The 27,085-nt window shown below is 39.6% G+C and overlaps 3 protein-coding genes and 1 long non-coding RNA gene across 7 annotated transcripts; 2 read left to right on the top strand and 2 right to left on the bottom strand.

Moving 5' to 3' along the window:
• Positions 1–1,026: 1,026 nt before the first annotated feature.
• On the bottom strand, positions 1,027–11,644 carry LOC120719062 (mitochondrial import inner membrane translocase subunit Tim17-B-like). Of its 2 annotated transcripts, XM_040007939.1 has the most exons (7): positions 8,507–8,619; positions 5,260–8,187; positions 2,343–2,482; positions 2,100–2,245; positions 1,643–1,795; positions 1,363–1,559; positions 1,027–1,253 (listed from the first exon to the last, which is right to left on the bottom strand). In XM_040007939.1, the coding sequence occupies exons 2-7, from the start codon at positions 5,728–5,730 to the stop codon at positions 1,107–1,109; spliced, it is 1,254 nt and encodes a 417-aa protein (XP_039863873.1). In that variant the 5' UTR covers positions 5,731–8,187; positions 8,507–8,619; the 3' UTR covers positions 1,027–1,106. The 2 variants fall into 2 exon arrangements, with proteins under 2 accessions (XP_039863873.1, XP_039863874.1); XM_040007940.1 differs by lacking the exons at positions 1,027–1,253; positions 1,363–1,559; positions 1,643–1,795; ... (1 more) ...; positions 2,343–2,482; positions 8,507–8,619 and adding exons at positions 9,496–9,606; positions 9,787–9,915; positions 10,047–10,110; positions 10,195–10,294; positions 11,559–11,644 and having other exon boundaries at positions 7,233–8,187.
• LOC120719065 lies at positions 8,569–9,123 on the top strand. Its single transcript, XR_005692619.1, has 2 exons — positions 8,569–8,660; positions 8,737–9,123. It is a non-coding gene; the product is annotated as an uncharacterized LOC120719065 (long non-coding RNA).
• On the top strand, positions 11,605–15,405 carry pqbp1 (polyglutamine binding protein 1). 2 transcript variants are annotated; one of them, XM_040007943.1, is made up of 7 exons: positions 11,605–11,719; positions 12,862–12,929; positions 13,041–13,152; positions 13,408–13,508; positions 13,692–13,901; positions 13,987–14,044; positions 14,972–15,405. In XM_040007943.1, exons 2-7 carry the CDS (start codon positions 12,863–12,865, stop codon positions 15,120–15,122), a joined length of 699 nt encoding a protein of 232 aa, XP_039863877.1. In that variant the 5' UTR covers positions 11,605–11,719; position 12,862; the 3' UTR covers positions 15,123–15,405. The 2 variants fall into 2 exon arrangements, with proteins under 2 accessions (XP_039863877.1, XP_039863875.1); XM_040007941.1 differs by having other exon boundaries at positions 13,689–13,901.
• Positions 13,503–27,085, bottom strand: gpkow (G patch domain and KOW motifs). Of its 2 annotated transcripts, XM_040007937.1 has the most exons (11): positions 26,622–27,082; positions 26,249–26,418; positions 26,032–26,174; positions 23,084–23,190; positions 22,564–22,768; positions 21,254–21,386; positions 20,664–20,853; positions 20,411–20,531; positions 18,747–18,816; positions 15,853–15,938; positions 13,503–15,732 (listed from the first exon to the last, which is right to left on the bottom strand). In XM_040007937.1, exons 1-11 carry the CDS (start codon positions 26,942–26,944, stop codon positions 15,601–15,603), a joined length of 1,680 nt encoding a protein of 559 aa, XP_039863871.1. In that variant the 5' UTR covers positions 26,945–27,082; the 3' UTR covers positions 13,503–15,600. The 2 variants fall into 2 exon arrangements, with proteins under 2 accessions (XP_039863871.1, XP_039863872.1); XM_040007938.1 differs by lacking the exons at positions 13,503–15,732; positions 15,853–15,938 and adding an exon at positions 17,783–18,355 and having other exon boundaries at positions 26,622–27,085.

Below are 27,085 nucleotides of genomic sequence, written 5' to 3'. Positions count from 1 at the left end.
TGATTGATTTTATACTCTTGTCATAATGGGACTGAAAACGCCTTAATTCAAAGATTTATAGTTTTTGTAGACTGCACCCATAAATTAATTTATCTGTTTTGTGTTTTCTTTATTTCCAATTTGTATTATTTTCACATCCTGTGTATAGTACTTTATGTTACCAGCTCTCATTTAGCCAAAATTTGTGTTTAGCATTTAGCGTGCAAGCAGGAAAACCGCCTGTGCCTGCCTGAGCTGTGATAAAATCATGATATCATATTTATTTTTCATAATTATTTTACCATTAACTTGAAAAGAAAGTCCTCTTTGTTTCAGGTGTGAAAAAATGCATCATTTATTTAAACCCACTGAGCCTAAAGTTCTGGATAATTCAGTGAGAAATATATCTTCTTGTTGTGTAGTACGTCTTCTCTTATTCTTACCAGAAACTATTGGCCATCATCTTTGCCCTGTGAAAGAAATCAAACAAGAGAGGAACATTAATAAAATGACACCATCTCCTCCACAGAAAAAATGATTTAAAACAACGTTGACCTTTTTGTTTCCTTACATGAGAGACGCACAGAAGCCACTATCATCATCCAGGTATGCTATATCATCATCTGAGTCTGACTCTGCTGAATGCACACACACGTACTGGCTGTTAGAGATTATCACGTAAAATGAAAAATAATAACAGCAACAAGCAGCAGCTATCATACCTCCTCCATCCTCACTGTGCTTATACCAGCCAAACTTCTTCATCATCTTTTTCTTTGCAATTGCAGCACCTTCAACAACACATAGAGGCAGATTAGTATGTACAAATGTAAGGATTTGAGAGTTTATATTTGAATGTAAATGTTCTCCTAACTAACGTTTGTTTCCTTCTTCGTCCACATCCTCGGCCTCTATGAGCCAATCCATGTATCCTATCATGTCCTCCTCCATCTGCTTGCTCTCCTGCGCCTTCTGCAGCTCACCACGAGCAACAGCCTTCTCTCTTTCTTTAGAGAACTCTCTGTGCTCATAAATACAAGTACATACTTAATAACAACAGGAAAACCATTAGGGACACATGCGGTAGATTCATTTTAAAGTATCGCCTTTGTTTCTCATTGCACAATTCACGCAAAGGAAGTTGAAACCTGCAGTGCAGGGACTACCCACCCGCTCAACACACCCAATACAAGGTTGATAATGAAAAATGATCCAAAGATGACCAGAGAAACAAAGTAAATCCATGGGATCTCATAGCCAATAGCATCATTCATCTGCACAGAGACAAAGGCATAAAGAATTGATAAGTATCGTCAATCAACAAAAGAAAACAAAAGAAAAAATGGAGCTTGAAAACTGTGATCTAGCAATATGTATGTGTACCCAGTAGAGTACATCTGTCCAACCCTCCATAGTGATGCACTGGAAAACTGTCAGCATGGCAAAGAAGATATTGTCAAAGTTTGTGATCCCTCCGTTGGGGCCCTCCCACTTGCCCCTGCACTCAGTCCCATTAGTGACACAGAAGCGGCCGTTCCCAGCAAACGCACAAGGTGTTGGGTCATCCTCCACCATGAGACCTGGAACAGGAAACAGCAAGAGACCAAAAGGCTTTGAGTCTAGAAATCAAAAACATATGGAAAATCCACAGAATGACACAGACCTGTGCTCATGAGGTAGCACGTCTTGTGCATCCTCCCGATGAAAAGCTCCAAGCCGATGATGGCGTAGATTATGATGACAAACATGACCAGCATACCAATGTGGAGCAGGGGCACCATGGCTTTCATGATGGAGTTCAACACAATTTGTAAACCTGACAAGACAAACACCAACGTTAACCACAAAAAGGCAGAAAAAGAGGAGGAAGTTTAAATAACAAAATTAAATTTGACCTTTTAAGATTAAAATGAATTTTTGCTTTGATGAAGAATTTGTATAGATGTGAACAATAAAACAAAAAAAGTTAAGAATACAATTAAAATGTATCTAAAAAGAACAAAATGTTGAAAATACTAAATAATGATAATACTAAATAAGCTGCTTTGTCTTTTCCCCCCCTCAGTGCAAACCTTCACTTCATACTAATATCCCAACAAAACGAATTGTAGTTGACGCACTTGGCACTCCAGACACAAGTCGAAGTGGTCGTAACACTCTGAACGCTCGGAGAGCTTTGACATCCAGGCCTCCAGGTTTTCCTGCAGCATGGTGGGCCTCACCGGGCTTGTGATCTGTCATTGCTTCTGCCATCACACTGAACAACCTGCAGAGTCAGAAAATAGCCGCTGCATTTGACTTTTCGTACTAACAATACAACATTCGTGGATGCAAAATGTGACTTTATAAAGTACACAAAATACCCAACAATGACGATAATGAAATCAAGCAGGTTCCATCCGCTGCGTATGTAGGCGCTCGGGTGCATGACTAAGCCGTAGGCAAGAATTTTAGTGAAGGTCTCAATGGTGAAGATGACGAGAAAGACGTACTCAACTTGTTCCTGAGAACAAAAGAAAAGGTAACACGGGGATGGTTAAGTAAAATTGGAAAGACCTTTTACAGACGGAATGTGAAAAAAATGGACGAAAACTAAAGAAAATGTCAAGTTATTGTTAGGGCTGACATTTAGAGGCTGTTATTTCTTTTTATCACACATTGCAACTGGTTTTTACTCCTGCCTAATGCAAAAAACAACCTGTGCAGACATTAAGAGCTGATACTGTTGGCTTTCTAACCTCTTAACCCACTGTCTAACACACGCATAAGTCTGCCAACAGATCCCTTTTCTGTAACCTTCAGCTTAAAGCTTCTAATCAATGTCACTGTCACTGGGACTTTACCTCACGCTGACACTATAATCCAGGAACGAAGTGCTTTAATATAAGAAGATGGAGCTTGGAAAATCTGTAACCTCCCCCAAAATCTGATCCAAAAGTTATGACGATAACGGATATAGTTAAGTCTCCAATGAAGAATATCTTCAACTGTCCGCTCTGTGAAATCTAACAAAGAGATCTACTATCATCTATCCTGCTGCGACTGTGTGTCCACTACACATTTGACTAAACGGGTCTGAGCTCAAACTCAAATACCGAATCAGCTGTTATCTCTCTGCAAACAATGTCAGGATTAGGTCAAACAAAGCAAAATTATTGCATGACTTATTTTATAAATGCATTAAGTTATTATTTAGTCATAGGAATCTTTTATGATTAATAGAACTTGCTTACAATTTGACAACAATATGACATTTGATTCACTGGAAAAAGAGATCAGAAAAAAAACAGAGTGCTGGAAGGAAAGAAGAGGCAGATGGTTGGTGTTTAGGTAAGTCATGATCCCAGATAGATGTCACGTCAATGAGGTTGTGGCACAACTTTTTCCACGCTAATGCATCACCATCCACCAGAACACCAGACATACTGACTGAACTAATAAAATAATGACTGATAATACATATCAGGCATGTGTGTCTCAGATAGATAATGGTCACGCTCACTGCACTACCACCAATATGGATGAATGAATGGAATCAGTCACTTATATTCGATCCAACAATGAAAATGATTCCAGGAAGGCAAAGGGAAATCTTCTTACTGAGAGTAAAGCTGTAGAAACCAGGAACAGAAAAGCATAAAAATTGTAAAAGAAGATCAGACATGTCATCACATGACAATACAAAGTGTTAACCTTGTTATATTTCCAAGGCTCAAGCCTCCTTTCTGAAGTCTGATAAAGGCAGCTCTATATGATCAAAGCACCAGCGTCTCTTTGACGTTTATAGATAACAAGACTTCCTCCATGTAAGATCTTTCATCAAACATTTTTTCCTCTTCACACATCCTCCAACGATATGATCTCTTCGTCTATTTGACTTTCTGACACCACTGCCAAGTATCCACAGATGTGTCTAAAAAATGAATAAATCTGTCATGTATCCTACAAATTAAGAAGTAAAGGTGAGGCACTGTTGAAGACGTAAATTCACTTTCCTTCCTTCCCTTCTGTGTAGTGTTACAGACCTTCTCCTTTCTACACTAAGTTGGGTTTCCCTTTGCAGGAGTCAGGATGCCTGAAGTATAGTCCTCCACACAGAGGTTAAATAACGAGCTATGCATTGTCTACCATTCCTCTTGCATGCCTTGCCCCTGCTTAAATGTCTAAATAAATACTTTCTCTGCAGACTAAGTCTAAATTGTGCACTTGTTGGAGTCTTCATTTAATAGTAAGGTTTTAGACTTCTGGATGGCTACATCTCTTTAAAGGCTCTCACCAGTTGCCCACAAAACTAATATGTCCTCGGGGACCTGTTTTCCTGGCCACTAAAGTAAAAACCTAGCAACTCAACAAGTGTCAGCGTGTGGGAAATGCTGTGAACCAGAGTGGCTGGTGTCTGTGTTTGACGAGCAGGATTATTTGGTTAGGTAACAGGGTAGGCATTTGGACAAAAGCAGTTAGAGCTGGGCATACCGGCCCAATGTGGGTTTAAACAAGTTTCTAGCAATTCCTACTGGGATAATAATGACCTTCAGGAGTAGAGACTTGGACCCTTTAGACAGCGAGCTGGTCCAGCCTCTTCGTCACTGGCTTTTACCTTAATGTTTCTAGATTAGAGATGCCATCAAAACAACTAAATAAAAAAGTGTGCCAGTTTGTATCACATACAGAAGGTGTTCAGTAAATTATTCACTATCAAGCTGTTTTATTCATATCCATGTGTCCAAAAACATATCTTTGACCCACACTATCATCTGTGATCTGGCATATAGTGTACAGGGTGGGCCATTTATATGGATACACCGTAATAACATGGGAATGGTTGGTGATATTAAAGTCCTGTTTGTGGCACATTAGTATATGTGAGGGGACAAACTCCTCAAGATGGGTGGTGACCATGGTGGCCATTTAGAAGTCGGCCATCTTGGATACAACTTTTGTTTTTTCAATAGGAAGAGGGCCATGTGACACATCAAACTTATTGGTAATGTCACAAGAAAAACAATGGTGTGCTTGGTTTCAACATAACTTTATTCTCTTACAAGTTTCTGACCACTCATAAAATGTGTTCAATGTGCTGCCCATTGTGTTGGATTGTCAATGCAACCCTCTTCTCCTGCTCTTCACACACTGATAGCAACACCGCAGGAGAAATGCCAACACAGGCATCCAGTATCCAACCATTCCCATTTTATTACAGTGTATCCATATAAATGGCCCAACCTGTATATTTTTGGTGGCTTTGTTAAATTATTTTATATTTGTTCACTGAACACTTACTAGTTTGTGGTTGGTAGGGTTGGAATCATCATCTGGAAACGGCTTGGTGACACCCATGGCCACACAGTTGGCAAAAATGGCAAGAAGAATGAAAATGTCAAAGGGCTTGCAAAATCTAGTTAAGGCAAGAGCGGGCCTTGTGAATGTATCTCTCCAGGAAAAATACATGAAACAAATGATTATTAATGAATGTGCATCATATGCAGGATTAAACATACACAAACCAAAACACACTACATGTGCAGAGACAAACACAGCAACTCTCTCAGAGAAAAGGATATTTCCACTCCACCAGGGCCAGTGCAGCCATCCGGATGGGGTTACTAAGGGTGAGGCAGCAAAGAGCTCGGGGGGCCCTGAGGGCAGACTTGTTTGCCTGCATCGCCTTCTTGGCGCCCCCTCCTCTTTTTCTGACCGAGCCAGTTGACCCGAGGGTGTCTGATTTGCCTGCATCGCCCCCAGGGAGGCCATCTGAAAATAAATAAGTCAATATATACATAAAGATTAAAAAGGCAGGGTGAAAATGCGCATTTTCACACACAGTGAATGTTAGCTCTGTTGGGCATGGGTTGAGTTGTTTTATTGTAAGTAAGGATATATACATGCAAGGTAATTGTTTCTTTTGTTTTGGGGAATAGATTCAGTGTAAAAAAAATTTAAAAAATTTAAAAAAAAAGCAAGTTAAACAATGTTTTGTCCAGTTCCAGTGTGCATTTGCACACAGTTTCAAGTCATGTTACTCTAGCATTGCTTATGTGAGCTCAGATTTTATTATCTAACACAATTAGGAAAGGATTTGACATGTGGCTGTGGCAACAGGGAGGTATTCTGTCCCGGAGGCCTCATATTATAAGACCAGATGTGACCTACTTCTTTAGTGGGAGCAGCGTGGCACTTAGCCCAGCCCTATCCCCAAGTAGACCCACGAACACCTGTTGACAAGGCACTGCACAGAGAATAAGCCTGAGGGTACTTTTATCATCCCATCCGTGAACAAACTAAACGAGCAGCCAAGACATAAACTGTCTGCCCTAGTAAGAAAACTTTGAATATGAGATCAGCTGTGCATTTTCTGGTTATTATAAAAGCCCTTTTTTATTTTACTAGTTAGGTTTTGTTACTTTTCAGAAAAGCGTCATGACAAAAATGTTTATGCTCATCTTACGTTTGTCTGTTCCCACTCAGAATAACTTTACAGTGCAATGAAACATAGCAAATGTTACGCGCGGAGGTATACTAAACACATTCCTGAAAGGCTGACAGACCATACCTTTCTTTGCCGGGTCCATTTTCACAGGTTAACGCCACGAAATCACTGAAGAAAACGCACCATCAACTCCTCACAAAATCTGTGATGCGTAATGGATCACAGATTTGAATTTGGCCCCCAAAGAGAGAAGGGAAAAAATAAGGACCATCTGTAGCCTGTCATTTCATATCCACATGCAGAAAGCCGGTGCAGCTCAGAGGCTGCGGGCCATTCTGCTCACCGCCAGTTTGTAGCCCATAAATCCAATTAAAGCCGCTTTCTGGTCATTTCTTGCGGTGTGTAAATGAAGACTGCAATTAAGTTTATCTATGCGGGCACACAACGGTGAGGAGTATTAAAACAAACGCGTGCATATATTCGCGGCGGCCAGCCGTCAGGATTAAAGTAGCTGAGCCGTTTAAAAGGATGACAAGGGAAATCTTTCAAGGGGAAGGTGGAGGTGGAGAAACTCTCCGGCTCTGTGGGAGTTTGCTGCGATGTTTTAGTTTTGAGAGAGAATAATATTAAGAAAATAGTCCATCAAGATGAAGAAAGCAGTTGCAAGTTGGGACCCCAATATTTCAGGACCTTGGAGAGAAACAGCCACTGTATGCAGTACCGAAAGGCCGGCGACGGGGGGCGCCAGTCAGCAGTAAATCACAAGACTGCAAAAATATTCATCACATTACCTGAAAAAGAAGTCACAAACAAACAATCGATCACATTTTTAAAGATCATCTGAAGCTTTATTATTTTTAGGAATATTGTTCACAGTACGTTTACTACAATAGATATTTGCTGACAGTTTGTAACCAGATCGATTTGATAGAATTTTTTGTGGATGGTGCTAATTTCAGGAAATGAGAGACTTTCAGGTTTTTAAAAAGTGCTTTGTTGCTTTATGCGGCAATTAAAGTGACAAATGGTGCACAGATAACAGACTAGACAAACACTTATAATCAACAAAAACTATTTTAAAAAAAAAAGGGTTTGCTGAGTTTCAACAAAAAAAACCCTCAAATGTCCTTTGAACTGACTTTAACACCTCACAGGTAAATAAATATTAACGTTAATATTCGAATAAATATCTTTCTAATGCAAAACTTTAAAGATGTGCAGTTTTCTTACTTTAACTTTCTGCCTTTCAGTCATTAAAATACACAATCGGCCCAAGTATAAAATCTTTGGAAGCATAAAGCAGTTTTTGGATAAAACTTATTTGGTTCCTTGAGCATTGTCCCCAACTCTCAGCAAGAATATAAATGAGAATATAAATGAGCTGAAAATTATTTATTTTAATAGATACGTGTTGCTATAATAACTAATTTACTATGTGTGGTTTTGAGAACTACACATTCAACAAAATAACCATAAATATTGAAAACGTTGATTTTTCAGGTGGTGCAAACATGAGGAAATTATTATCATTTACTCATAAATAACTGAAACAGTAATTTGTCCCTGAGGTATCTATTAGCATCCAGTAGGGACCAGTATCTCCACCTCTTGGTCATCCTGGTAGATGCTGTTCATGTGCTGGCATTCCTGTTATGCTTTTGGTTGTCCACAGCTGGCTTCAGTCCTGAACCTTCTCTACTGAAACTGCCCCCTTTGCCCCTGATGTTGATGATCTCCATCCTTTGGTGGTAACTGACTAGGGTCGTCTGCAAAGGGAATTGCTGGAGAAATCAAGGAAGAAGACACAACAAAGTCAGTTTTTCATGCTTCACTGGCATGTAATCAATATATAACCCATGTTTCCCTCAGAAATATTTATATGAATATTACTACTGTCTAGGTCTGCTGTGCATTCAGGCTTTTTGGTTTCGTAGCCTTTCCTCAGCTCATCACTGTCAGGGACCTGGATCTGAGCTACCTAGGGTCCCTGAGCAGTTATGGACTTGTTTTATATTATATGTGTTTTTGGTGTTGCTGTCCCTCGTTCTCCCTGCTTGCAGGTATATGTGTGTGTGTGGATGCAGGTGTATCTGGGAGCACCTGTTTACAGGCACCTTCAGGCCTGGTGGGTGTGCCAGGTGGTTGGCCCCACCTGAAGACCTTCACACACCTGCAGCTGATCAAGCCTCGTCAGAGGAGCTGCTTAAGAGTGTGATGGAGCTCTATCCGACGCTGGATCATTGCGTGACTTCACGTTAGTCTCTCGGCCAGTTAGTATGGTTAGTCCGCATTGTGTGTGTCTTACGGCTGCCTCTTTGCTATTTCCGCAGGAGAAGCGTGGAGACGAGAGGGAAGCGAGCACGGGGTGCTCAGACACTGAGGAGCGGAGACAAGGAACACTAGCACTGGGAAGAGGACATGTCACGGGAGTCAGGAACGCACTGAGGATTTATTGTTATTGTCCATTCACTGTAAATAAACGCACTGCTTGCATTCAGAGCTCCGCGCCTAGGTCCTCCTTTTCCTCACATCCCCACGGTTGGCCAACATCAACCGTGACAATCTCATCCAAAATAAGACATGTCTCAGCAGGAAATCTAACTTGAGCTGTGCTGGAGGCAACCTGATGTTCATACATTTGTCTGGTTATTCATAGCAACACTAAAAAAAAAAACAACGATTTTAATAGTCTCACATCCTTCAAAATGTTTTATAAGTTGTTATATCATTAACATTGTGAGAAATTGTGTTGTTGGGAAAAACGAATCAAACAGGAAACACAAATTAAACTGCACAAGAACTTTGAGAGAGTGGATGATTTTCCTCAGGTTCTTTAAAACATTTTGATAGAAACAAAAAAATTGCTACGAGTGTGATGAGGGTGAGTAAAACTGGGACCAGTGAGATGAAAAATGTTGCTCTATGCCGAAGTCCAGCCATAATTCTGTCAAACTGAGGAGTGGACACCAGTACAGGGGTATAAAACCACTCACACATTTAATCATGTGACATTTTGCTAAACTACTGATAAATCACTTAGTTCTGCCCAGTTTAAATATCATTTCTGAAACATAATTATCTTCACTCACGGTTCTGAAACTGCTGCGCTGTGTATCTGGTTAGGAGAATCCCAAAACCCTCAATGAGAGCGAGCAAAATTCCCCCCATCATTGCAGAGCCCATCATTGTTAGAGGTCCACCTGGAGAAAAATGCAATATTCAGCGAGTCACGCTAATTATCCCAATGTAGAAACCCAATTCCAAAAAAATTTTGTTTACATTTTACACAGCGTGCCAACTTTTTCAGAATTGGGGCTGTATTTACTGACACAGAGAGACACAGTGGTGTATTGTTTCTTTTGAGCTAATGAGCTCCTTACTGCGTGCTGCTAGGATGGCTCCAGTCAGCGCACCACTGGTTATAGAGTTCCAAGGATCCTCTTTCCCTCTCAGACGAACCAAACCACAGTCAATTGTGGAAAAGAGCCCTCCCCAAACAGCAAAGCTACCTGCAACATAAGAAGTAAGCAGACTTCAGCTACTTTTATGAAGCCAACTGTACCTAAACAATTTCATCTACACAAAAAATGATATATTACTAACTAACTGCCATGTGTAACAAAAAACAGGAACTGCTCACCTCCAATCTGTGGAGCTCTAACTCTCACTGCTTTTGCACTCCCTTTCAGCCTGTGTCCAACACCCTGAAATATTAGAGCTCAGTTGAATTCTGCCTTTAACAACCTGACGAGCCAGAGAACAAACAAAAACCTGTGTTTTGAACTCACAGCAGGGGCATTTCGAAAGCCCTTGACCGCCTGGAACACCCCTCCTCCAATTGCACCCATTGTGAAAGCACCTCCACAGTCATCCACTATCCTCCAGGGGCTGCGTTAAGAGAGAAATGGATTTCTATGTGATAGGAAAACTGACAATGGAGATATATCTGACAACTAACATCCAGTTCATATACAAAATGCAGAAGTTATCAATCGGGGTCTGGATGAAGCCGAAGACAATATGGGCACAGTTCTGGCTGAGAAGTGTATATTACCCGTGGATGAAGAACTAGTTCCTTAAAGCCACACAAATAACTAAATACTCATCTCTGAGTTATGTTTGTGTTATAAAACATATCAAACATCATAAATGAATATGTCAAACAGTAGTGAAAGAACTAATGAGGTGTGGAGAAGGGAAGTGACAATTTAGTATTCTCCTGCCATAGCCCAGCTGCTTTGAGGTTTGATATGTTGTCCATTCAGAGATGCTATACTGCACACTTCAGTTGTAAGGAGTGGTTATTTGAGTTACTGCTGCCTTCAGTTCAAAGCAGTCTGGCCACTCTCATCTGATCTCTGACATCAACAAGGCTTTTTAAACCATATGACTGTTGCTCACTGGATATTTTCTCTTTTTCACGCTGTTCTCTGTAAAACCCTAGAAATTATTTTGTGGGGAAAAGGCTGTAGTTAAACAGTTTCGGGAATATTGAAAAGATCGGTCATTCTGGCAAAAACAATCATGTGATGTTCAAAATCAATAAAAATCAGCTGTTTGAACTTCTCCAGCCTGAACTTCAGCAATGCGTCATGACCATGTCCAGATGCCTAAATGCACTATGTTGTTGCCAAGTGACAGAATGTAGGTTTACATTAATCAGTAGGTGGACAGGTATGCCTAATGAAGTGGCTGATATCTGGATTCTTTATCCCGTTCCTTTGAAGTGTCATTAAAGTTTGACTTGTAGGGGATCAACCTTGGCTCGAGGTGTGTGTTAACTTGATAAATAAATAAATAAATAAATAAATAAATAAATAAATAAAGCTTCGTGTACTGCCTGTTTGGAACCATATTTTGAGATTAATCCACCCTGAACTATTTTTAATTTCTATCCTAACTCCAGTTGTCACTTAAAAACAGCGACATTTTCAGATAAAGGTGACTCTACCAGCTTATTGTGTGTGCAGAGGGCGCCTCCATATAACATCTTTATGTTTTTTATATGCCTTTAATAAGCAGGCCGCAACAACCACAGAGCCTTTCTGCTCACTCTCACGTCAAAGCTGAGTATGAAATTTAAAAAAGTCAACACTTGACTCCAACTTAATTAGTTCTAAAATACGAACAAACGCTTAAAATCTAATCTTACCAGGGCTCTCGGGCATACTCCTCCATGTCTGTTTACGTCGTCGTCTTCGTCAAGAGGACGTGATTACGTCATCATTAAGCGCGCCGTGTATGCTGTTTTGGAAAGAGGTATCGTTAGCTTGACGATAAAAAAGGGCCACCTTTTTTTTTTTGAAAGAAAAGGTAAGAATTTAATTATTTCTTGTTGTTCAGTCTTTTGAAGTAAAGGGTAACATTTGTGTTTGTGTGGTGCGGATGCTTTTTGGAGACGCATAGTTTTGTTTATTGGGTTAATCTTACATCTGCAGCCGCGGATGCACCGCAAGCGTGTTAGTTTCTTGTTAAAGGAAACAGTTCGTATTGTACATGGTACAAATAATCACAAAGAAAATATATATATATGTATGTGTATATATGTAAATACATATATGCACATACACATAAGATAAGGAGCTAGTAAAGTTTTACCTGGGATTCGCGTACGATGGCCACATAACCTAAGAAACTGATTTCTTTATTAAGATTATGGAGTTACTTTAATTTTTATGAGCAGATTACTTCAAATGATGACAGGACACATAACAGTTCAGGAGTTTAGTCATTCTCAGACCTGCCAGGATACATGCTTTAAACTACAATTCAGGAATATCATTGTGATATCGACATCAAAACAGCCAGCAGTAATTTATTGCAGGAAATACTGGTCTACAGATGTGACAAGTCTGCTGCAAAAATGTGGTTCTGGGCAGTGTTAAAGCTGCTTTTGATAGAATTATTACAGTAAAGGCTTAATCTCCGCTTATCAGAAAACAAGAAATGTCCCAGAAAAAATGGACAAAACAAAATAATGATAATAAGAAGAAGAAGATGAAGAATAAAAAACAGGTAAATATGGGAACTGTTTCAAAACCAAGTGCTCAGTAAAGTGTGAAATGAATGGTGGACCAAAAATATTAAACATAATGGTGATAAAAAATATATAAAATAGCCCATGAAAGTAATGAAACGGTTACAAATTGTGCTTATATTAAAGATCACTAAACTATATAATGGTGGTAATCATGTGCATTTTACTTTATGGCCACATGTGACTTAGTGGTTTGTGTGTAAATGATGAGTTTCTATATGTCCTAATTAATCAAAGGGTACATATTATTGAAAGTACATGATATGTATTATGTTATCTGGTTTATGACAGATCTAAGACTATTTTAATACTGTGTAATAATGTGTTATGAGCATTTGTTCTGCAACTGTTATTTTAGTACCCCAAGTGAATTTCAGCCATAATATGAACAGAGTTTCACATGGACTCCGTCTTTCAGGATGCCTTTACCTCCAGCACTGCTGGCCCGATTGGCCAAGAGAGGGATTGTTAAACCAACAGAGCAAGGTAGTGGAGCAGATTTCATATTCGGGTCTCTACCCTTCGTGAATTTCTCCTTATGTTTTGTGCTTTTTTTCCATGCCTTTTAAAAAACCTGTTCCCCTTCAATTAATCCAGGGGCAGATGAGGAGATTATTGCTGAAGATTATGATGACAACAATGTAGATTATGAAGCCACCAGAGTGGAGAATCTACCACCAAACTGGTACAAAGTGTTTGACTCTGCTTGGTATGTACACTTGCTATACTATAATTTAATATAATGAGAATTTTATACTTTAATTCAAAATGATTGTTATAAACTTCACAATCAGAATGCGCTTATTACTTTTTCTTTCTTGTTTCTCATTTTATTCTTGAGAAGTCCTTGAACATTATAACTACTGTCATGGAGAGCTAAAGTGTATTTTTAAACTGTTAAGTAAGTTTTATTTAATTTTGTGGTTGCAATATTAATCGCTCATGTTTTATATTCCTTACACAGTGGTCTTCCTTATTACTGGAATGTCGAGACAGATATGGTTGCCTGGTTATCCCCAAATGACCCATCTGCAGTAATAACAAAACCTGCCAAGAAAATAAGAGGTATGCTTTTATTCAGCCTCTATAATGTAATGTTTTCAAGAGGCACTAGTGATCACAAATTTCAGTTCTGTTACAGTTGACGTGTGCTACTTTGCATGCACAACCTCAGAATACAGTTTGCTTTTGACAGATTTCAGCCATGGCTAATCTTGTGATCCTTGCCTTAACTTGTGTTTTTAGTAGAAGGAGGAGATGAAAAAGGCGAGAAGCAAGTTGAGAAACCAGACAGAGACAGGGACAGAGAACGACACAGAGACCGGGATCGGGAAAGGGATCGAGATCGGGAAAGGGACAGGGAAAGGGACCGGGACAGAGAACGTGATGATGGGAGGGACAGAGACAGAAGAAAGCAGAGAAGAGATGAGGCAGCACCATACAGTCGAAGCAAAAAAGGTAATGTTTACATCTGATTCATTACATGTTTACACATCAGCAACTTTCACATGATTGAATATTGAACACTTAATATTTTTTACAGGTAGAAAAGATGATGAGATGGACCCCATGGATCCAAGTGCTTACTCTGATGCTCCAAGGTACAGTTCAGATGGTCACCTCGATATAAGCTATATACAGGTCGTTCTCTGGTATTCTGATTTTGCCAGAATCATTGTGTTGCACTTGTTGAAAAATAGTTATGAGAGACAGACCAAATCAATTCCCATCATGCATTTTTATCTTAGACGTAAGAACTAAACCCTCACACAGCACAGGTACAATTTTTGAGTGTGTCCTCTCAAAATTCAAAATGGTAATCAGCATAGCTGATATCCCTGGTTTAGGGAGCTCACATAAATCTACATTTCATGCAAGGCACCACACAAGAGGCAGATTTTATTGCAGTAGCATAATGTTCATAGTGAACTGGATTAGTTTTCCTCACATTTTCATAAAAGTTACTCTTAATATTTGACCAAATTTGACCAGCTTTTATCACAACTCACTTATTCCCTTGAGCATAAAATAAAGACTTGCAGAAAGGCCTCGTATCCTTATGAGCTCTGAGCCCTCAGAGCAGGAACATGTGTGAACGCTGGGAAGGGGCCATACACTTTTTTTTTTTTTTTAAACAGCATTTTGACTTGGCATGTCAGAGAAAGCACAGGTATAAAAACAACTTAAATGGCTCCATACTACTTCAGCACGCTAGTTTCATTATCCTTGTATGTGCAGTCAGTCTTATTGTAGCTGTAAATGCAACATACTGTAACCATCATTAACCAAATTTACCTCACTTGCAGTTTTCCTGCCACCATGAGCCAAATTGTCTGCTGTGGAAATGTCTATTAAAGATCTAAACCTCCAGGGTTTCTGTTTAAAATATTCCTAAGACCAAACTGAGATTGTCATTGCAATTTGATCAAGGTTGTTTTCTCAGGCTTGACAAAACCCCTTTTCAGACACAGAAGACATTGTAGTGCTGATTACAAATGCAGTGAACACAAACGTATTCATTTTTGCAGGGGGTCGTGGTCAAGTGGGCTGCCCAAACGTAATGAAGCAAAAACGGGTGCAGACACCACAGCAGCGGGGCCTCTCTTCCAGCAGCGTCCGTACCCGAGTCCAGGAGCTGTTCTTCGGGCTAACGCAGCAAACCAACTACCCAAGGAGTAAAAGCAGATACTACGAAGACAGCAACTTAAAACCCACAACTCTACAGTTGGTCTTCATTATGCTCACTTGCTAAACATCATAGTTTGACAGGCTTTTCTTTTCATTGTGAAATGTGTACATGTCAGAAATGAAGGGCTGAACTTTTTGGACAGCTTCTCTATTCATACTCCTGCCGTGTAGAGCATTTGTAAATATGTTTTTATATGACCCAAAGGTTCACTTCTCGTTGTCACTAGACCCATCAGTGAACATGATAATAAACTTAAGACTACTGTGAAAATTATCTGTTGCAGCTTTTTCTCAATTGTTGCATTGCCATATGTACAAGGGGAAAAAAATCGACAAGTTTTTATTACAAAATTGCAATCTTTTAAAATCCATAATACTTGAATAATAACTAAAAAAACCAAAAAAAAAAAAACAGCTGGGAAGAAGTCGATGGAAAAAGGACAGTGAATATTACAGTAAACATCAGAAATCAGTGGTCTGCTGCTGCCCCAACATAGTGACAAATGGAGTCATAGTCCAATGTGAACACTTTATCCTCGTATCTGTCGAGCTGGACCATCGCTCTGCACTTGTTCTTGTCCCGCTGAAGAATACGCCCAACCTGAATCAGGTGGGAATATAGTGATCAGTATTAGCTAATCAGATTTAAACAAATTATCTATCTATCTATCTATCTATCTATCCATCTATCTATAAAAAGCAGAGAGGTTACTTTGCTCACCTTCCCCTTGTGCTCACCCAGTACCACCATTACAGAATCATATTCACTTTTTGGGACAATAGTTTCCAGCATGTCCTGCTTCACATCTGCCACAGGAAAAGAAAAAAGAAACGCTGCATCATTCATTGAAGAATTTCTACAGTAATACCAACTAGGCAGCACTCAGGAGTAGAGCCAGCAGATTCTGACATTTACAGTGGCTTGCAAAAGTAATCGGCCCCCTTGAACTTTTCCACATTTTGTCACATTACAGCCACAAACATGAATCAATTGTATTGGAATTCCACGTGAAAGACCGATACAAAGTGGTGTACACGTGAGAAGTGGAACAGAAATCATACATGATTCCAAACATTTTTTTTACAAATAAATAACTGCAAAGTGGGGTGTGCGGAATTATTCAGCCCCCTGAGTCAATACTTTGTAGAACCACCTTTTGCTGCAATTACAGCTGCCAGTCTTTTAGGGTATGTCTCTACCAGCTTGCACATCTACAGACTGAAATTCTTGCCCATTCTTCTTTGCAAAACAGCTCCAGCTCAGTCAGATTAGATGGACAGCGTTTGTGAACAGCAGTTTTCAGATCTTGCCACAGATTCTCGATTGGATTCAGATCTGGACTTTGACTGGGCCATTCTGACACATGGATATGTTTTGTTTTAAACCGTCCCATTGTTGCCCTGGCTTTATGTTTAGGGTCGTCGTCCTGCTGGAAGGTGAACCTCCGCCCTAGTCTCAAGTATTTTGCAGACTCCAAGAGGTTTTCTTCCAAGATTGCCCTGTATTTGGCTCCATCCATCTTCCCATCAACTCTGACCAGCTTCCCTGTCCCTGCTGAAGAGAAGCCCCCCAGAGCATGATGCTGCCACCACCATATTTGACAGTGGGGATGGTGTGTTCAGAGTGATGTGCAGTGTTAGTTTGCTGCCACACATAGCGTTTTGCATTTTGGCCAAAAAGTTCCATTTTGGTCTCATCTGATCAGAGCACCTTCTTCCACATGTTTGCTGTGTCCCCACATGGCTTGGTGCAAACTGCAAACAGGACTTCTTATGGTTTTCTGTTAACAATGGCTTTCTTCTTGCCACTCTTCCATAAAGGCCAATTTTGTGCAGTGCACGACTAATAGTTGTCCTATGGACAGATCCCCCCACCTGAGCTGTAGATCTCTGCAGCTCGTCCAGAGTCACCATGGGCCTCTCTGCTGCATTTCTGATCAGTGCTCTCCTTGTTCGGCCTGTGAGTTTAGGTGGACGGCCTTGTCTTGGTAGGTTTACAGTTGTGCCATACTCCTTCCATTTCTGAATGATCGCTTGAACAGTGCTCTGTGGGATGTTCAAGGCTTGGGAAATCTTTTTGTAGCCTAAGCCTGCTTTAAATTTCTCAATAACTTTATCCCTGACCTGTCTGGTGTGTTCTTTGGACTTCATGGTGTCATTGCTCCCAATATTCTCTTAGACAACCTCTGAGGCCGTCACAGAGCAGCTGTATTTGTACTGACATTAGATTACACACAGGTGCACTCTATTTAGTCATTAGCACTCATCAGGCAATGTCTATGGGCAACTGACTGCACTCAGACCAAAGGGGTTGAATAATTACGCACACCCCACTTTGCAGTTATTTATTTGTAACAAATGTGTGGGATCATGTATGATTTTCGTTCCACTTCTCACATGTACACCACTTTGTTTTGGTCTTTCACGTGGAATTCCAATGAAGTTGGTTCATGTTTGTGGCTGTAATGTGACAAAATGTGGGAAATTTCAAGGGGGCCAAATACTTTTGGAAGCCACTGTATGTTTGCTAATAACCAATAAGGAAAAAGAATCAAATTAATCCCCAATCTGGGAAGTCTGGTTGCCAGATTTAAATCAGCAGACCAACATCTCAGAACAATAACCAATGCTTCCACCATAGCCAGCAGATATCCGTGGTAAGAAGTCATGTTATTATTTTTGCAACAAATACATTTTAAAGAACAAATAAAATGTACAAATATTATTCTAACTCAAGGTTATATTTAGGCAATAACAATAATCAGTAATCCCTCCCCTTGCTCTTCAACAGGACCATTTACCTGCAAGTAATCTGCAAACAGATTCTTGTCCTGCGCCTAAAGATTCTGAACACTTTTATGCTGACATGATTTTAAAGTGACTGATTTGACATGATAGCATTGTGTAAAGTTAGCTGTTAAAAAGCACAACTGCAGCCAGGACAATATGAAGTTCATTTTAAACAAAACACAGAAACAAAACTTATCATGACAGAAGAGATCTGAGTATAATCCTAACAGATTAAAACTGTACATATCTCTCAAATTAACTAACTGTAAACAGTATAGAAGACTGGTTATTCTGGAGATTCAGTCGTGCCAAAAGGGATAGTTCAACCATTTTTAAAAAAATCCATATTTGCTTTGCATTGTTGAAAGTTAGCTGCGAGGACCTATACACCTTTATATTTAAATATGCAAAGGTGCAGACCTGGGAAACTTAACCTGAGGGAAAAGAAAATGAGCATTACAAGTTAATCTACTGGTCAACAATTATAACTTATTCATCATTATGTGAAAAGAAATGGAAAAAAAGAGATTTAACAAACCTTCAAAAACAAATAAAGCCATACTTTTCCTTCAAATTCTAACAAAAAAAGTCATATCTGTCTATTCCTTAAACACCTCACAATAACAGTGATTAATTTTTTTCATGCAACTTATGAGCAGCTAAAAACACCTTAACTTGTTAGATGAATAAGGAATTCAACAGAGACAGTGACAGCACACATTTTACACATTTCCTGACAAGCTCCAATTAGGCAACAGAAAACACGAACGCCACAGACTGAGAAAAATAACACCGAGCAAGCCCGAGATCACACTAATAACTCACCGTCTAACAGTCTTCCCTCTTCAGTTCGGCACACACAGGTAGACGGCGTCAGGACATCCTCCACTTGCATCTGCACAAAAACCGAGACTTATTTTAAGAGCTCTGACGGAAACTGAAGTTTGAAATTATCACAGTAACATTCTGTGGCTTTTCTGTGAATGCCGATACTTTGGTTTAAAACTAACTACAACTAATGTCTGACTCTCAAAAAAGTGAACACACGTGAAAGATAAAGTAGTTTCTGACATGCTATATGATGATAACAAAAGGAGTGATTCGTCTATTTCAGCTGCTTAGGATTAAAAGTTTTCTATATAGAGTGTGAAAACTAAAAAAGGCTATTAAAAAGGGCTTTCTAGTCCTTTATTTTCACATCCAATGAAGCCATCTCTAATGCAAACTGGCACACCGCTAACAATTTAAAGGAAAATCCTGAGTCCCTAACCTTACAATGAGGGTATATCCAGCTTATTTATGCTGTGAGGGCTATTTTTCTGTCCCTGTTGGGGTTACTGCACTTAATGCAAAGTTGTTCTGGGGGATTAACATTTCTATCGCAGTGGGAGTGGGCTCTTCCTGGGTGATAATGGCCCCATCACTGGTAAACAAGTAGCCACACTTCGATGTGTCACCAAATCTTAAACCAACTACTCATGTCATATTAGTACTCTCTAAAACCATCATCAAAGCATCAAATGAGAGAATTTCTTTTCACAAGAATGATTTATGGCCTCGGTAGAATTTCAAAGACTTAGAGAGTCAGTGCAAAGTACGATTGAGCTGAACTGTAGGGTATTTAGAAATCCTGACAGCAGGATTTTCAATACTGTCACAGAAAAAAAAAACCAAAACTAGACCATCTATTTCTACAAAGCTATCATGGCATGCTGCCCAGAAACCAGAAACACCACCAGAGGGCAGTCTCTACCAGCAGTGGCAACTGAGCTCAGTGAGCTGTGAACAATGACAACTTCAAGTAGTAAATGGAGCAAGTCCTGAAACTCCACCTTATTGATGCAGGTGAGCAACCTAACAAAACAGAGACCACTTAGTTCGACAAAGTGTGTCGTATTGTCCCCAGCCCAGTTTTCTAGATTAAATTACTTCCCAACTAAGTTCACGTCACAAGATGGTGTTTGTTTTATTTTCCATCCATTTTGTGCCGTTTATCCTTTTCAGGGTCGCGGGGGGGCTGGAGCCTATCCCAGCTGTCTTACGGCGAGAGGCAGGGTGCTGCCTGGACAGGTCGCCAGTCTGTCGCAAGGCTAACACAATGTTTTATTTTCCTCCTTTCTTATTTATGAATTCCAATAACAGGGAGAATGGAGAAATCAGGAATGCAGTGCCACATAGACTGCAACAATGAGACGTGCGGGCTGTAATACATTCATGAAATGAATAATTATTTCAATAAATTTGTATTTCTGATGTTATTTAGGAATTGTTTAGTTCGTTATACCATTTAAGCCTGCTATTGTCAGAAAAGTTAAAAACCCCATCAAAATCTAATGAAGGCACAATAAAGCTGTGGTGGTATGCGATTCCCTATCAGCTTGCCCTTTCCTTTAATTTTTTTTTATCTGCCTGTAGCTTCAACACATTAAAATCTGTTAATTCAAAGCTGTTAATAACTGACATAGAAAGGTGTAATAAAGCTGGAGTACCTTTGAATTGTAGTACCTGCCCCCTTTGAACGCTTTGTCTATAAAGCGAACTTTCAGGTCTCTCTGGAGCCAGGATGGGGGAGCTGGTGGTCGCCTTGCTTCTTTCACTGGAGGCTTATCTCTACGAAACAAACAGCAGATGAACACATGTAAGCAGAGAACATGCTGTTAAAATGATAAAGTAAAAAACCATCAGATAATTCACTTTAAAATGCTCATTATTGAAATATTACATCTCTTAGTGAAAATGTACCTGTCTTGACTTGATTCTCTGTGTTTCCTCTTCTTCTCGTCTTTTTCTCGATCTCTTTCTGAGGACTTGTGTTTTACTTTGTCGCCGTTACTACTCTTCTCGTTCTCCTCCCGCCTCTGACGCTCTCTCTCTTGATCCTTTCCCTTCTCTTTCTCCCTTTCCTTGTCTTTGTGGGCTTTACTGAGGCGACCTAATTGTTGGGGGAAAAGCAGTATTAGATGGCATTAAAAAAAACGTTTTTTGCAAACACAGACAACAGTACTGAAAGAGTTATTCTTCATGGCCTTTTCATTCTAGGAAAAACACTGCTGGCTAACGTAAATACAGGCTGTGGCTAAATCTCTGTTCAGTGAAATGTCACTGAAAAGGATAAGTCTGATTCCCAGAACACTGCATAACAGCAGGATCCCTTAGATATTTAATTAAAAAATAAATCTGTATTATATGTAACTACAATAGCAATACAAGTCTTTTACAAAACAGAATTTTGGTATTTAATGAAATGTCACCATATTTTAAGTGAGATTTCTTCTAATTCGTTATGCAGGAAAAAAATAAAGGTCACTTTTTTAAAAGTCAGAGTTACTCACTGAGATCTTTGCTGTATTTCTCATATTCCTTGCGCTCCACCAGTTTAATGGCGTAATGGCTAATCGTCACAACCTTGCTGCCAATAGCCAACTTCACCATGACTCGAGCATTGTCTGGATCAACACCTTCTATCTACCTCAGGCAAAGAAAAACACATAGTCAGAAGTGGGTAGTACAAAACAAATGGCTAACTTCAGTTACATTTCTTTAACATTAGAACCTGGTGTATGTCTAAGTGTCTGCACGCCTGTACGTGTATGCACCTGTGTGTGATAGCCAAGAACTTTATAACAAATAACTGAACAATATAAACAGCTGCCTCCCACAGTGAGTGGCCACTGGACAGACTCCAGCTCCACGCCTTGACTGCAGATGGGAACGATAGTCCTTGTTCTGCTCTGTGTACCGAAGCATGAACCAGTTCTCCATCTGCTGCTGGTTCTGGTTTGGTGGGGGCTTCTGCTCCAGCTTGCAGCAGATCGACAGAGCTGAACAAGGACTATATCACTACTCTAGTCCAAGATGGTGAAACTGGAGTCCTTTCAACCACGGCACACATGACTAACAAGTGAACCAGTTTTCAAACATCAAGCGCTCAACTCCACTCCAGCCCCTACACGCTGACACTGTCTGTGCATCTGTATTAGGGTGCACACTACATGACAAGCAGTTCCAAACTGACTAGCCTTTAATCGAAATGTGTTGCGCAGCCCTCCTCAGTGAGTCTGCAGAAATACCATCTTACTATAACCGCACAAAAATGAGTTACATGAGATTATTTCATAAATACAACCCATGATTTATACATGGTTTTGTGAAATGTCTCATAATTATTTATTTATTTTTCTTCATATGATAAAATACAAATATGGTGGTAATGAAAAAGAAGACAGAGTGTGGGATTTCAGAAAATGAAATAAAACAGGTACCTGTTATAACAGGTGAAGAAGATCTCAATAATCTGACAGCAGAATAAATTGCCAAAGATATTCGTTACAAGTCCCTGTCTCCGGTGCAGGAAGGTGAGGAAGACTCAAAGGTTGCTGTTGTATTTCTACTCTACCCCTAATTAGAATCTCTTACATTTGCTATGGAGTGAAAGGGTGTAGGGGGCGGACTTGTTAGCAGACTGAACTTGCAAAATAATTGTGAGAAGAGTATCTACAATTGAATCATACACTTGTATAGTTAAAATAAATAAATAAAAATACCCAAATGAGTCACTGAATATACTTGGCTAGCATGTCTAATACAGTCCTCGTGTGGGAAATGCTGACTTTGTTCCACACAGATTCTAGATCAACTCTACCTTGCCATAGAGATCTTTATGTGGCCCCGACTGTACCAGCACACAACCCCCGGGACCCATCACTAGCTCCTCCTCCTTTCCCCGCTCCTCGCCTGGCTTTGGGGGACGCTGATGTTTGCTGGGCTCCAGGTCCTTTACTGCCGAACGATCTGCTCCAAGACCCAATCCTTTCGGACGCAGCTGGTGCTCAATTGGCTTCACATCTCTATAGCAGTTAGGCAGGCACAGGAATAAATCAATAGACATGAATAGACATGTTCAGGTTGTAAAACAGGCTAAAGATTTAAATGCTTTACTTTTATGTAGGTGAAGAATAATGCACAGTTACTAGTTATTTTTAGTTTTATAGTCTGTGCCACTGTTGTAGGTTAATAAGAAAATCCACAGGAATTAATCCGTTATACAGCAATCATAACAGTTGCCAATTAATTGTTTGCCAGTTGACTTGCTGTTTCAGTATACATTTGAACACCACTGTGTTAAAACGTCAGTGTAGCAGAACTATCAATTTATTACTTACTGTTTAAAGGTACGTCCAATGCCTTCCTCCTTCTTCCAACCCATCCCTTTAAGCATTGCAAGTCCATAAGCCTCAACAGGAACACGCTCATAATCTGCCTCTGTTGACTGACAAATAAATACTGCAAAATTATTTTGGAAATTAAAGCATATTACATTCAAAAATTCAGACATCACAGTCTGCATTAAAAATTCCCAACGGGCTAAACAAGGTGCTTATGTAATCTTTGACTTATAAAGCACAAAAAAAAAAAAGTTTGTTGCAGCTGACAGAGAGAAACAGCTTGTCATGCCGGTCTTACTCAGCCTTTTGGCCACAGGCTGTCAGACTCGGTCCCGGCTGACTCAGAGTCAACAGGCCGCAGCTACAGCAGCAGTAGCCCTGCTCATCTCTCTCCACTGAAGGTCTTCCTCTAAAAGGGGGCTGGGAGCCCTCGCAGAGGATGCTGCATGAAAATGAGCTCAGGGGCACCGTGAGCAAATTTTCCCTGACTCTCGTGTTTTGCTAGTCACATCCACAGTGACAGAGCAGATATGGGATGACAGTGAGAAGACATGTGAGGCCTTTACATGAAAAGAAACAGAGAGAGACCCAATTGGTTGCCTTTATGTCTCTGGGAGACTGATGCTCGCCTGCTACCAAAGTCTTACTGTAATGACAAAGTGTGTGTCGCTGTGTATGTATGCAGGGGTGTCTCCCAGTCCAGAGTCAGCACTTTCCCACACTCAAATTTCAGTCTGAGTCAAAGCAGCCAGTCTACCAGACAGTTTGCACTGTCGGGCTTTTTTTATTTGCTCACTGCTTTCTAATAGATTCTATTGTAGATTATACACATTTGATACAGTCATAATAGTTTCCCTTTTTTTTTTTTTTTTTAGTATTTCATTCAACATTTTTTTGTTTTAAATTCAGTTTATTTTAAAAATGTTTAAAAATCTTTATGTTTTTATTGGTTTCAGTGTTAGTTTTGCTTTACTTTGTTTTGTTTTTGTTGTTTTAAAACAATGCAGGGTTAACTGTAAGGGCAATATAATAGGTATTTGAATATGCCTATTATATCTCAACACTGTTGAGATATAATAGGATGTGGATATAATAGGATATGGACTCATGTCCATACAGAAATCTAAGTGGGGACCAAAATTTCCACAGGTATGTTATCAGGACTAATTTGACTAATTTAAGACAATTTATGTATATAATTTTCAACATGCATGGGCTACGGTATATCCCAAAACAAACAACAGAATTCATTTTGTAAGTGCAATATTGTTCCAGTTAATTGTCATATTAGAGTAAATTTTTTAAAAATTTTCAGACAACTAAAGTTGTTTGTTTTTTTACACCTAGTTTAAATTTAATACAAGAGTTATGTATCAGTTCCTTAAATTGTCATTTCTATGGTATCCTTTCATTTCAGACTTTTCCCTGAGCAAAGACTGAAATTCAACATCTAATAAGAAGCTGTCTTTTAGGATATATCATCAGGTTTTTCATGTTCAAGCCCTTTAATGCTGTCACAATCAGGTATTAGTTCTTTGTAGTTCCAAATATACTGTGTGGCTACAGACCTGAATGTTCATTTTGATGGGGTTTTTTTTAAATTCCATACTGCATGTTTTTTTATTTTTTTTATTTGCATTTTTATGCATTAATTCCATTTTCACCATTTTTTCTAAATATAAAAATTTGTTTAAATATATTGCAAAAAAGGTGATTTCTAGAAAATTATCATCAAAACAAATAATTCCATATTTCTACACATTTACTTATTTCATCATTTATTTTCTTAACTGTCATAGGCTGAGAGGTGGGAAACATCCTGAACATAACCTCAACTAAGCTTACACACATCTTTGAAAAGTAGCTAAAATAACCAAGAACACAGAGAACATGCAAAGTCAATACAATCCCAGTTAATTGTCAGGTTCAGACCCAGGACCCCTTGGTGTGAGGAAACCATTGTGCTGCCCAAATCACTCTGTACTGACTAAGAAACGTGAAAATTCCAGTTCAGCTGTAGTAGAAACATCTGGATATGAATAAAAACAGGCATGTCTAAAAAAGTAGTTCATCGGACTTCATTCACCCTTTTCTCTGGCATCCTCTTCCGTCACACAAACCCTTATTCTTGTTCTCTAGTGTGTGCCTTTCTATTGTTTTTGTATATATTCCTCTTGATTGTATACATTTCTCCTGTTTGCCATTATTCCTGCTGTCTTGTATTTACATTTTATTCCAGCACAGTTGGAGTGGCGCGCCCACAATTTCTTTGTACATATACAATGACAATAAAGGGCTATTCAGCCAAGATCTCGTCTGAAGTCTAGAGGTGACCGTGCGTTTGCCTTGGCTGCACCAGATTTATGGAATAAAACCTATTTATTTAACCTTGCCTTTCCTGCTCGTTAATGCCTGTGTCTGATCCCTAGGCTTACTCTATTTTACCTTTTATACGTGTGCTTTTAACATGTTTTACTTGATATACATTTTATGCTATTCCTGTGTATTAGTGACACTGACCTGTTAGAGTACTTGGAACTTTGTTAAGGTCATATAATATTTACTAATATTTAATATTTATAATATTTATGTCTTATTTTCTGTCTTTTATGTGAAGCACTTTGGTATACCGTTGGGTTTTAAATGTGCTCTATAAATAAAGTTGTATTGTATGTTGTACTGACTTTCATTCCTGCCTGACGTTACCCGTCATCCTGCCCATCACCATCACAAGCACACCTCACCACTATCTCACGGTTCTCATCCATGTCCTGCACCACCCTCACATAGACAAGACATAGTGCAGCTTCTTGACTATACTTGTAAACTTTGTATTAAAATAAAATTAATATTTTACCCTTCAGCAGTGTATATGGACAAGATAAGACTGAACTGCACAGCAAATAGAATAGAATTTATGTCCTTATGTTGCTCTCCATACTTACAGATTCAGGCCTCAGGTCCACCTTTACTTGGTCTCCATCCTCAAAGCCTTCTGGCACTTTGTTTTGCATTAACAGGGGGATGGAGAGGTTTATGTTTTCTGACTTAGGGCCATTTTGCCACAGATCAAGCTGCCTCCGCGAATCTATGAACGTAAAGAGAAGTTTTAGGCGATGTGTGTTATCTAATGGTACTCTCAGCCCTGCTTCCTACACAAACCTTCAATGAGCTCCTTAACAGCTTGAGACTCCACAGAGTCATTGTCTTGGGCTGTGTTTTCTATTTTGCCTCCATTTTCTGAGTTCTGGCCCACTTGGTCCGGCTTGTGCCAGCGGTTCTTCTGGATCAGAGGGATGATGAGCTCCTTGGGTTTCTCACTTGGCTTTGAACTGCACCAAAATACAAAATTAGAGCGCTGTCAGGCGGGGCCGTTTCAAAATAACACTTTGCGTTGCTAACTGTGTCCATATAACAATTATACATAGTTATTCATTGTCAAAAAGCACTGTAATTACAATGACTAGCTAAGATGAGAAACGTAACCGGTAAATGACACCGAAACGTTATGTTAGCATTAGCAGAAAAAGCCGACCTTTGCAGCTCATTTCCATGAATTCCTGTCAGGTAATCTCTGTCATCTTTCTTGGCCTGAGCGTCGCTCGTCAACGGTTTAAATTTACTGGCTGTTTTGGTGAAACCAAACGACACGGCCGCTGGTTTTCTCTCTCCCTGCTGCTCCTCCGAAGACGCTATGGGCTTGGAGGAACCCGCATCTGCTCCGTGCGACGCCATTGTTGTTTGTGAAAAAGAAAAAAATGACGTACGCGGAAAGACTTGTGGTAGTTGTAGTTTATTTCCGGCACAAGAACGTTTTCTAGCCAGTTGAAGATTACTACATCTTCCGTCATGCGACATAATTAAAGGTACAGAGTAGTTTTCACGGCGATGCTGTCCCTGTTTTGTGATTTTCAAAATCCACAGGGAAGAGGGAACAAATTAGACAGGAAGAAAATGTTCACAGTTCACGAATATAGTTCTCATATTTACAGATGAAAA

This window comes from Simochromis diagramma, unplaced genomic scaffold (assembly GCF_900408965.1).
Source record: "Simochromis diagramma unplaced genomic scaffold, fSimDia1.1 OVJJ01000545.1, whole genome shotgun sequence".
Lineage (NCBI taxonomy): Eukaryota > Metazoa > Chordata > Actinopteri > Cichliformes > Cichlidae > Simochromis > Simochromis diagramma.
Note: the sequence above shows the minus strand (reverse complement) of the source record. Positions and strands in the feature narration are given on the sequence as shown.

Excerpts from the sequence above, each read along its gene's own strand:
- gpkow (XM_040007937.1), bottom strand. The coding sequence starts at position 26,944 with ATGTCGCATGACGGAAGATGTAGTAATCTTCAACTGGCTAGAAAACGT. Across the intron at positions 26,419-26,621 it reads CATGGAAATGAGCTGCAAAG|TTCAAAGCCAAGTGAGAAAC; the intron begins GTCGGCTTTTTC and ends ATTTTGGTGCAG. Across the intron at positions 22,769-23,083 it reads ATTGGACGTACCTTTAAACA|AGATGTGAAGCCAATTGAGC; the intron begins GTAAGTAATAAA and ends TAACTGCTATAG.
- pqbp1 (XM_040007941.1), top strand. The coding sequence starts at position 12,863 with ATGCCTTTACCTCCAGCACTGCTGGCCCGATTGGCCAAGAGAGGGATT. Across the intron at positions 13,153-13,407 it reads AAAGTGTTTGACTCTGCTTG|TGGTCTTCCTTATTACTGGA; the intron begins GTATGTACACTT and ends TTCCTTACACAG. Across the intron at positions 14,045-14,971 it reads GCTTACTCTGATGCTCCAAG|GGGGTCGTGGTCAAGTGGGC; the intron begins GTACAGTTCAGA and ends TCATTTTTGCAG.
- LOC120719062 (XM_040007939.1), bottom strand. The coding sequence starts at position 5,730 with ATGGCCTCCCTGGGGGCGATGCAGGCAAATCAGACACCCTCGGGTCAA. Across the intron at positions 2,483-5,259 it reads ACCCTACCAACCACAAACTA|GAACAAGTTGAGTACGTCTT; the intron begins GTAAGTGTTCAG and ends TTTTGTTCTCAG. Across the intron at positions 1,254-1,362 it reads GGACAGATGTACTCTACTGG|ATGAATGATGCTATTGGCTA; the intron begins GTACACATACAT and ends GTCTCTGTGCAG.